The sequence below is a fragment of the Phaseolus vulgaris genome, chromosome 3 (assembly GCF_051622355.1).
Source record: "Phaseolus vulgaris cultivar YP4 chromosome 3, ASM5162235v1, whole genome shotgun sequence".
Classification (NCBI taxonomy): domain Eukaryota; kingdom Viridiplantae; phylum Streptophyta; class Magnoliopsida; order Fabales; family Fabaceae; genus Phaseolus; species Phaseolus vulgaris.
Genome location: NC_143500.1, coordinates 44606154 through 44617021, shown reverse-complemented (window position 1 = coordinate 44617021; position 10868 = coordinate 44606154). Strand labels below are relative to the sequence as shown.

The 10868-nt window shown below is 31.8% G+C and overlaps 2 protein-coding genes across 15 annotated transcripts; both read left to right on the top strand.

The window, feature by feature from the left end:
• The first annotated feature begins 238 nt into the window (after nucleotides 1-238).
• LOC137807926 (serine/threonine-protein kinase AFC2) lies at nucleotides 239-3997 on the top strand. Of its 8 annotated transcripts, none has more exons than XM_090299583.1 (11): nucleotides 263-515; nucleotides 1043-1235; nucleotides 1582-1762; nucleotides 1865-1913; nucleotides 2003-2108; nucleotides 2307-2398; nucleotides 2636-2786; nucleotides 2933-2997; nucleotides 3086-3183; nucleotides 3269-3371; nucleotides 3470-3997. In XM_090299583.1, the coding sequence occupies exons 1-11, from the start codon at nucleotides 417-419 to the stop codon at nucleotides 3614-3616; spliced, it is 1284 nt and encodes a 427-aa protein (XP_090155709.1). In that variant the 5' UTR covers nucleotides 263-416; the 3' UTR covers nucleotides 3617-3997. The 8 variants fall into 8 exon arrangements, with proteins under 8 accessions (XP_068464885.1, XP_090155709.1, XP_068464883.1 ...); XM_068608782.2 differs by having other exon boundaries at nucleotides 2003-2117; XM_090299584.1 differs by lacking the exon at nucleotides 1043-1235.
• Nucleotides 3998-6634: 2637 nt separating this feature from the next.
• Nucleotides 6635-10569, top strand: LOC137807924 (serine/threonine-protein kinase AFC2). Of its 7 annotated transcripts, XM_068608778.2 has the most exons (11): nucleotides 6642-6893; nucleotides 7753-7945; nucleotides 8260-8440; nucleotides 8544-8592; nucleotides 8682-8796; nucleotides 9018-9109; nucleotides 9414-9564; nucleotides 9669-9733; nucleotides 9818-9915; nucleotides 10000-10102; nucleotides 10204-10569. In XM_068608778.2, exons 1-11 carry the CDS (start codon nucleotides 6795-6797, stop codon nucleotides 10348-10350), a joined length of 1293 nt encoding a protein of 430 aa, XP_068464879.1. In that variant the 5' UTR covers nucleotides 6642-6794; the 3' UTR covers nucleotides 10351-10569. The 7 variants fall into 7 exon arrangements, with proteins under 7 accessions (XP_068464880.1, XP_068464881.1, XP_068464879.1 ...); XM_068608779.2 differs by lacking the exon at nucleotides 7753-7945 and having other exon boundaries at nucleotides 6635-6893; XM_068608777.2 differs by having other exon boundaries at nucleotides 6688-6893; nucleotides 9669-9915.
• The last annotated feature ends 299 nt before the right edge of the window (nucleotides 10570-10868 follow it).

Below are 10868 nucleotides of genomic sequence, written 5' to 3'. Positions count from 1 at the left end.
ACATTCTTGTCTTAAATCATCATACATTCTCTTCCCAAATTAAAACACACCCTTAAAATTTTCTTATAAAAATAATTATTAATTATACTTTATTTAAGTTTTCTGCTATTTTGAGATAAAGTATTGAAGTAGTGAATTATTGGAAAAAAGAATCCACCTATCCATACTAAATCATGGTTAAAAGTCTGTCTCATATTTAACTGTAGTGTATAGTTGGCAACAGAACCCCCCTTTACCCAAATGCGTTGGACACGTGGAAGGTGAGATTTCATCCCAACCTCCTCCATGGACGTTATTTTTAGGCTATCATCAAGATTAGGGTTGCTGAAGATGAGGCTCTCTGTCTTCACAAAAACATTTATTTCTCCTTCATCTTAATTTTCAGCTTCTTTGAACTTTTCATAGTTCTCTGAATTATGGAGATGGAACGCGTCTTCGAATTTCCTCACACTCACATGGATCGACGCCCGAGAAAGAGAGCACGATTGGGCTGGGACATCCCTGAGGCTCCTAAGGTACCTTCTTCTTCGTAAAATCTCGGATCTGATAACGCTCTTTCTTTTTATCGTGCTTCAATCTCTCTGCCTGTTGATCTAGTGGAATATGTGCAGATTAGGTATGTTTGGGTCGGTAACGTTTTCATTTGTCTCATAGGATTTCTGTGAGGATTTGTTTTGTTTTGCCCCCTTTATTGTTTCCATTTGTTCTTGTTCTGTGACTTTTGTTGACGTGAATCATTTTTCGTATTTACACATGTATCTATAATTTGTCATCAATTTACATTTTTTTTATTTATATCATTGGATCGTTCGTTTTCTTAATAATTCATTAACTTTTTGATGTTATTATTTATAAAGAGGGAATCCTTTATGTAAGATCCAATCTTGTGAATTGCTCGTCTTATTTTGTTTCGATACTAAACTGATTGTATTTTTTGTAATATTCTAAGGTGGTTGTGAGAGCTTAGTTGAATTGATAACAACGGAATGAAGTTTTGTTTTTTTAAGTATTAAGTGGTGCATGAATGGATGACTGTGTGTAGGCTCAGGTAGAATTGTTTTGTGGACAAGATGTTGAGACTATTTCCAGCTATGCTCCTTCAAGTGGTCCCTCAGAACATACCACTAGTTCTCTAATTGTTAAGGCAGTTGCTCAAAATGGTTCTCCCTCTTGGCGAGACGATGACAAAGATGGACATTACATGTTTGCGCTTGGAGAAAATTTAACTTCTCGCTGTAATTACACTTTTACCATCATTAAGAAATTTACATTCATATATACCATGGTCAAATGATAGTTTATGTATTTCGTAGCTGTAATAATTTGCTTGAAAAACTTAGCATTCTAATATTCACATCTTTAACTTTTAAATGTGGATTTAATTTATTTTATATCTAATACCTTAACTAATCAAGTTTCTGTAAGATTTTTATATCTTGGTGGTCCAAGGTGGGAAAATATTTTGAAATTATATGTTCAAATTGATGAAGGAACATTTTATTTCATGGACATTTTGGAAGAAAAAAAACTACTTTATGTCCTAAGGCTTTCACTATTGATACTACTTTATTATGTTTGCAGATAGGATCCATAGCAAAATGGGTGAAGGAACTTTTGGGAAGGTCTTAGAATGTTGGGACAGAGAAAGGAAGGAAATGGTTGCAATAAAAATAATCCGAGGGATAAAGAAGTATCGAGAAGCTGCCATGATAGAAATTGAGGTGTTGCAACAGCTTGGTAAACATGACAAAGGAGGCAATCGGTAAGTATATTTCATCTAATCTGTCTTCTATGCTAGTCCAAGCAAACCAAATGTAAAGTCCTTGAATACATTGAGATGGTTAAATGCGTTTATTCCTTGCAGTTGTGTGCAAATACGGAACTGGTTTGACTATCGTAATCATATCTGTATTGTAAGTATTTAATTTGTGATGGAATGATTTCCCCAATTTACAAATAATTTGGGGGTTAAGACAATGGTGAATTTAAATGGTTTTAACAGGTGTTTGAGAAACTTGGACCAAGCTTATACGATTTTCTTCGGAAAAACAATTATCGCTCATTTCCCATTGATCTTGTCCGTGAGATTGGCAGACAACTATTGGAATGTATAGCATGTTTGTAGTATTTACTTGAACTAGCTTCGTTTTGAGCTTTTTCTTCCACATCTTTCACTTTGTACATACTATTACGTTATATCTTTTAACTTGTAATGGCAATACATACTGTAGATTTAGTATACTCGTGGAATGTAATGTTTGTGTCGCTTGAATAACTTTCTAATAGAATCATTTTATGAATTGCAGTCATGCATGACTTGCGGATGATTCATACTGACCTGAAGCCGGAAAACATACTACTAGTGTCGCCAGAGTATGTTAAAGTTCCCGACTACAAGGTATTTTCCTTTTCCATACATGTGATTCTTTTTTGTTTTAGACTTCCTGCACCTTTTGTTCCTGGAACTGTTTGCACTATAAGGGTGCATTTCATGCATGTCTGTGTACCTTGGAAATTTTGATTTTTACAAGATCGAATCTTTAATTTCGGTCTGGAACGAGTTGGACCTTGAGAACATAGTTTTTCTTGTTTAGATTGGTTGGCGAATCATTGACATCCATTGTTCTATTAACAGAGCTCATCTAGATCTCCGGGTTCCTATTTCAAGAAGGTTCCCAAATCAAGTGCTATAAAGGTTATTGATTTTGGCAGCACCACTTATGAGCGAGAAGATCAGAATTACATTGTATCAACTCGTCATTATAGAGCTCCTGAAGTTATCCTTGGTATAACACACACACACACAAATGCATATACATAGTGTAACGTTGTGGAAATAATGCTTTCCTAAATTGCGTGTTTGTATGTTGACCACAACTGTGATTATGGCTTTGTATCTGCTAAATAGTTGATTTTTGTAATTTTGATTTAGGACTTGGCTGGAGCTACCCATGTGATATTTGGAGTGCGGGATGTATATTGGTTGAGTTATGCACGGTATGTTTGTCTCTTTCAAAACCTTTACACTTGTTGCACCTATCCATCTCTATAGTTTCTATTTTTAAATTGTGACTTTCTTTTACAGGGCGAAGCTTTATTTCAGACTCATGAAAATTTAGAACATCTTGCAATGATGGAAAGGGTACTTGGTCCATTACCACTGCACATGTTGAAGAGAGTCGAGTAAGTGACTTACCATGTGAACTTTCAATTGGTTGATACTTAAATTTTGATTATTGAGTTTGTATTTTGTTTTCCACATGATTAGCCGACATGCTGAGAAGTATGTTAGAAGGGGTAGATTACACTGGCCTGATGGTGCGACTTCAAGGGAGAGTATCAAAGCTGTAATGAAGCTACCAAGGCTACAGGTTTGTTTAATTTTTAAGTTTTTGATTTAACTGTATAAAGCAGTTTGAATTATTTATATTGACGTTAATCAGCAATTTTTCTCTGCAAATATATGCAGAACCTTATAATGCATCATGTAGATCATTCAGCCGGCGATCTCATACATCTCTTGCAGGGGTTACTTAGATTTGACCCTTCTGAAAGACTTACAGCCAAGGAAGCTCTTAGACACTCCTTCTTTATGAGAGATCACTTTAGGAGATAATTCACTTTCTAACAGCATCATTCACCTTCTCAAGGATGTGCACAAAGGAACTCACATCTGTGTGATGGCTGGTTTTTCTACAGCCTTCCTCACTCCAAGGCTATGCTGAAAAATCCTAATTTAGGGAATTTGGAAAGAATCTGAATTCAATGTACAGAAGAAAAATATGCATATTATGGGGGATGAAGTTATATTATTCCTGACCTCTGCGCGACTTAAAAGTTTTCATACGAGGGGAAATAACTTGTTTCTTTCTTCCCGCGTCACCCTGGTTGTGAAGGTTTGCGGACTTTGAAACACCGAAAGCAGGCTGTGATTTTCGATTCTAATTAAGCTTTAATGGCAAGATCAGGATAAGACTTGAGTTGATTATATCGTAAACTGAGTTCGTGATGGTGTTTGTAGATATCATTATTGCTAATTGGGAATAATCAAAATTAAAAATTCAATGCAGTAATAAAATTACTAGCTGAATGATTTAATTAAAAATAAAAGTTCAAATATGAGGAAACCTTCTGGACGTGTTCAAGGTTACGGAGTATAACGTCTTGCTATTAAATATGAATTTGTGACCGTGACATTAATCTATCTGCTATTTTTTCTGTTATACTTGTTTAAAAACTGAATACATAATAAAAGTAATTATGTCTACAAGAGTACATAATTATGATTTCAAAAATTATAAGTATTTTTAAGGATAGATTTTATATAATAATAATAATAAAAATAAAAACAGAACTGGTAAACCTTTTCCTTGAATTTAACAATGACAAAGGAAAAAGTTCAGAATATCGTCATCTGCCAAACTAATTTCTAGTTTCCTAAAATTAAAGGCGGGAATGTTGCCCCTTTTAATGAGTAATATTTTTTGAAGATAAGTTTTTCGTGAAAAAGCTTGCTTAGATAAAAGAATTTAACTTTCACGAGTTGAATTTTTAAATGCTGAAAGTACTGATTACTCTTATTATTTAATGAGACAAATAATCAATTTTATGATAAATATATCCTGTTACCATTTTATTTTGCAAATAATTTTATATAAATATTTTTATGAATACTTTTTGTCAATCAAATTTGAGTCAAGCTTTATATATCTCAAATTTGTGATTTTTTATTCACAATAATTACTTGATAGATATGAAATAGTTTATGTGTTTCTCCTAAATTTAGAATCACATAATCATATCTCTAACTTTTTTTACAGGTCAATTTTGGATCGTATACCTTAATTCATAATGTAATTTATTTAAAGTTGGTTATAGTGCTCATTAATATTAATGAGAGATTTAATAAAGTTATATAAAATTTTAAGAAAAACAAATAAATATTTATTAGTGGTATTTAAAATTGGTTGAAGAAGATTTAAACTCTAACATTAGACAAATTTGTTAAGATTTAGAAAATATTAGATAATCAACACAAAATCTAATAATTAAATAATATTATTTAAAATTTAAAGAATATTAGATAACACACAAATTTTAAGAATTATATAATATTAATTAAGATTTAGATAATACTAGACAACTAAGTAGGACATGTACAAATTTTAAAAATTAAATAATATTAATTAAAATTTAGAACATACCAAACAACTAAGATATGTAAAATATATCTCATTATAATAAAGATGACTCAAAAATCCTTTTTTTATTAAAAATATCTTCATTTGTAGGTAGAATTTAACTTTAGAAGAAAAAAAAGTAATTGGAAAAATGCAACACTACTTCCTAACTATGGTAGACAAATCCCTTCATTTTATTTTTGGCAGCTCAATAATAATAACTTATTTCACCGTTGTAATATATATATATATATTTTTATCAGTTTATAGATATAAACGATATAAAAAATTCTATTTTTTATATTGATTAAACAACTATTTTTAAAAAAAGTCAATTTTCTATGTGAGTTCTAGAGACTTATTATAGAAAAGCCTTAAAAAGATGTCAAGTACACATTTTTCAAGTTTCTATGTGCATTAGGCTATTGACATAGAAGTTGTTTTTTTTTAAGAAAAAATTGGTTGATTTAATCACTTCACTACTCTTCCTTGCATATGACAAATAAAAATTTGAATTAGATATTTTCAAATAAAATCTTAATATTGTATACATATAATTCTATACTTTACTAAAAAGTTACTGTGTTTAATTACATAAAAATTCCTATTTATATAAAATTAGTAATCCTAATATAATCATCATTGTAATAAACACTTAAAAAGAATAGCATTCATTTTTTAAACTTTTTGCAACAATTCATCATCGGAAGAGAATATTTATACAAAGAAATATTTACTTGACCAATACAAAATAAAATTAATATTTATACATTTAATTTAATTATATATTACCTTCTTACAAGAGTCACCAATATTTATAAATACTATTACTTATTTGTCTTATCTCAAAATTCCCAATACAATTTAAATAAAATAATATATATAATAAAATTAATATAAAAGTATTTTTAAATTTAATAATATTAATTTTACTGATTTTTATTAATTTTAATACAACATTAAAATTGTTATTAATATTTTACACCTATTAATTGTATACTAACATAAATTTACATCAATAACAAAATAATTTAAGTCTTATTTCAATTATAATAAAGGATTTTAGTGCTAGTAAAATTAACATAATAAAAAAATAATTAATATATTTTAAATATATTTTTCGTAAAAAAAGATAAATGTGGTCAAAATTTAGTCCTTGAAAGTTCGAATTTTAACTAATTTCTAAAGAGGGTGTGCAAAAACAAAGTTGGATTTAGAACTCAAAACAAAAATAGTAATACTTTTGTAAATATTTCATCTTAAGCCCTAAACAAATTTTTGAGTTTTGTAAATTTTTTTATACCTAAATGTTTGCAATTATTTATATTTATTCCATTCCACAGGTCCACCAATCCTGACCAAATCATGGTTAAAAGGCTGACCCTAGTTCAACCATAGTTTACTTTGATAGCCCGATCCAACCCTTTAATCAAGATGCTCAATTGGGTGGACACGTGGACGGTAAGATTTCGTCTGAACCGCCTCCACGGTCGTTATTATTGGGCTAACATCGAGATTAGGGTTTCACAAGCCGAGGCTCTATCTTCACACAAGCATATTTTCTCTTTCATCTTAGTTTTTCTCTTCTTTGAAGTTTTCGTACTGCTTCGAATCATGGAGATGGAACGCGTCTTCGAATTTCCTCACTCTCACATGGATCGGCGACCGAGAAAGAGAGCGAGGTTGGGCTGGGACATTCCTGAGGTCCCTAAGGTAGCTTGTTCATCCTAAAATTTCGGATCTGATAATTCCTTTTCTTTTCTTGTTCTTTTATCTTTTCTGCTTGTAGATCTGGTGGAATATGTGTAGATTAGGTATGTTTGGACCAGGTGATGTTTCCTTTTGTCTCACAGGGTTGTGTGACGATTTTTTCTGTTTTATTTAATGGATCTATGAGGTTTTGCCCTTATTCTCAATATTACGTGACTCTGTATCGGTAAACAAGTTGATCTTTGTTATTTTAATCCTTTGACTTTATTTCCGTTTGATTAAGTAATGTTATGTGGTCTCTGTGGCAAATCGGTTTTATTTATGATTTATATGCGCATAGATCTGGTATTGATAAATAGAGATGTTCATTATCGCTTTTAAGAACGGAGGTTGATATCCTTTTTATAGTTTCTGTTCTTGCTGTATGACTTTTATTGACGCAATTATCTGTTTGTGTTCACATATTTCTCTAGATTTGATATATGTTGTGATTTACATCATCAGATCATTCGTTTTCGGGTAATGTAAAATAGTTTTGGAAATTATCTTTTGTAAATAGGGTTTCTGTCATTTAAGATCTTATATTTGAAACCTTACACCAGGGGATTTTGTATAATTAATTACTTGTCTATTTTGTTCTATAGTGAGTTATAGAAATGTTTTTCAGTACTTGTCTCTTCTTTTTTAATTGCCCTGGATAATTAATTTTGCGTGTACTGGTTCTCCATTGCTTATTTGAATAATGTCATATTTTTTTTGGTTATATTCAGTTGGTGGTGAGAGTGTAGGTTGCGTTGATTGCAGTGGGATGAACTTTTTTTTTTAACTATTGAGTGGTGCATGAATGGATGGCTGTGTGTAGGCTCAGGTAGGATTGTTTTGTGGACAAGATGTTGGGGCTATTTCAAGCTATGCTCCTTCAAGGGGTCCCTCAGAACATACCACTTGTTCCCTATTTGTTAAGGCTGTTGCTCAAAATGGTTCTCCCCCTTGGCGAGATGATGACAAAGATGGACATTACATGTTTGCGCTTGGAGAAAATTTAACTTCTCGCTGTAATTACACTTACCACCATTAAGAAATTTACATTCATATATATATGGGTCAAGTCTTAGTTAATATTTTCAGAGATGTGTTAATTTGATTGCGAAATTCAGCATTGCATATTACCTTTTAATTGTGGACATCTTTTATGTTTTTTTTAATACATTAACCAATTATTCCTGTTTCAACTTTAACTTTTTATCTTGTTAAGTTTTTATTTCCTAGGGTGGATAAACATTTGGGCGGTATATGTTCAAATGGATGTTACAGGTCACTGCATTGGCTAGGCTTGCATTGTTTATATTTTTATGTAATATGTTTGCAGATAAGATCCATAGCAAAATGGGCGAAGGAACTTTTGGGCAGGTCTTAGAATGCTGGGACCGAGAAAGGAAGGAAATGGTTGCAATTAAAATTGTTCGTGGGATAAAGAAGTATCGAGAAGCAGCCATGATAGAAATTGAGGTGTTGCAGCAGCTTGGTAAACATGACAAAGGGGGCAATCGGTAAGTAGATTTAATTTAATTTGTCATCTATGCTAGTACAAGCAAAATACAGTGTAAAATCCTTGATTCCAATGCTTTGGTTAAATGAGCTTATTCCTTGCAGTTGTGTGCAAATACGGAACTGGTTTGACTATCGTAATCATATCTGTATTGTAAGTATTTAATTTGTGATGGAATGATTTCCCCAATTTACAAATAATTTGGGGGTTAAGACAACGATGAATTTAAATGGTTTTAACAGGTGTTTGAGAAACTTGGACCAAGCTTATACGATTTTCTTCGGAAAAACAATTATCGCTCATTTCCCATTGATCTTGTCCGCGAGATTGGCAGACAACTATTGGAATGTATAGCATGTGTGTAGTTTACTTGAACTAGCTTCCTTTTGAGCTATTTTTTTCCCATGTTTCGCATTGCTTTCTTATTATTATTATATTTTTAACTTCTAATGATCTTTATTTTTTTATATATAATTAACTGCTAATGACAATATATTTTGTAATTTTGAATATTCGTAGACTGTGTTGTTTTTGTTGCCCTGTTAACTTTCTAATCATATAATTTTATGACTTTGCAGTCATGCATGATTTGCGTATGATTCATACTGATCTGAAGCCTGAAAACATATTACTAGTTTCACCAGAGTATGTCAAAGTGCCTGACTACAAGGTACTTTTCTTTTTCACGCACGTGGTTCTTAATTGTTTTCACTTACACAAATCTTGGACACGTAACCTTGCAATTGTTAATTTATATTGGATATTGGACTTAATCTTAATAATGACCTTCAAAGTGCACTGCGTAACATTACTTTAAAAGAGAAGCATCTGGTTGAAATGGGATTTAGTAGAAGTATTCGTGATAGTTGGTAATTTGTAATAACGATTGTTTGTTTTATGGTTAAGATATTGTAGTGCCGTATTTCCTTGCTTATATCGGTTGATCAGTCAATGGAATTCCATTTTTTTTACAGAGTTCATCTAGATCACCAAGTACCTATTTCAAGAGGGTTCCCAAATCTAGTGCCATAAAGGTTATTGATTTTGGCAGCACCACTTACGAGCGAGAAGATCAGACTTACATTGTATCAACTCGTCATTATAGAGCTCCTGAAGTTATCCTCGGTATGTTATATTGAAAGCTGTGGAAAGAATGCCTGCCTTAACTGTGTGTTTGGTATAACACTATTATGTCTTAAAAATAGTTAATTTTTTCATTGGTGTTTTAGGACTTGGCTGGAGCTATCCATGTGATATATGGAGTGTAGGATGTATATTGGTTGAATTATGCACGGTATGTTTGGACCTTTCAAAACCATTTATACGTAGATTGATTATCCTTTTATTTTATACTATAACTTGTAAATTTCTTTTACAGGGCGAAGCTTTATTTCAGACTCATGAAAATTTAGAACATCTTGCTATGATGGAAAGGGTACTTGGCCCTTTACCACAGCACATGTTGAAGAGAGTCGAGTAAGTGACTTACCATTGTAACTTTCAATTGATCCCCAATCTTAATTTAATTATTTATGTGTATTTTGTTGCGCAAATGTTTAGCCGAAATGCCGACAAGTATGTTAGGAGGGGTAGATTAGACTGGCCCGAGGGTGCAACCTCGAGGGAGAGTATCAAAGCTGTAATGAAGCTTCCTAGGCTTCAGGTTTGTTTAATTGTTCATTATCTCGTTCTACTATATAAAAAGCATTTTGAACAATTTATACTGATACTAGTCAACACTTTTTTGTCCACAAATATTTGCAGAACCTTGTAATGCAACATGTAGATCATTCAGCAGGCGATCTCATACATCTGTTGCAAGGATTACTTAGATTTGATCCCTCTGAAAGACTTACAGCCAAGGAAGCCCTTAGATATCCCTTCTTTATGAGAGATCACTTTAGGAGATAATACTTCTCCTAAGATATTGTTTCATTGACCTTCCTAAGGAATGTACATTTGTGTGATGTTTGGTTATTCTGCAGCTGTGATCTCCTTATTAAGGGATTTTTGAATCAATTTGAATTCAATGTACAGAAGAAAAAAATGTTCTAATATTATGGTGAAAAGTTGGAGATGTATTGGTACCTTGACCTGTGTTCGTGAATTTAACTTGTCCTTACATTATTAGATGTTACTGTCAAACTTCATCGGTCACCGATTTGTATTATAGTCAGGATGGTGTTTTTGGACATGAAGTTACTTGGATCTCCTGAAACTTAGGAAAGGCAGGAAGTTTAGGTAATGACAGGTGATTGGAGGCGAGGTTTTTTTTATATCGTGAACTGAGCACTTGATTATTATGGCTATGTATAACAGAAACAAAATTTAGACTTAGGATATTATTATCATTAATTTTAAAGAATTAATTTAAATTCCATCTTTTTTAGTTTTTTATGAATTAAATGTTTAAACTATTTTATATTGTG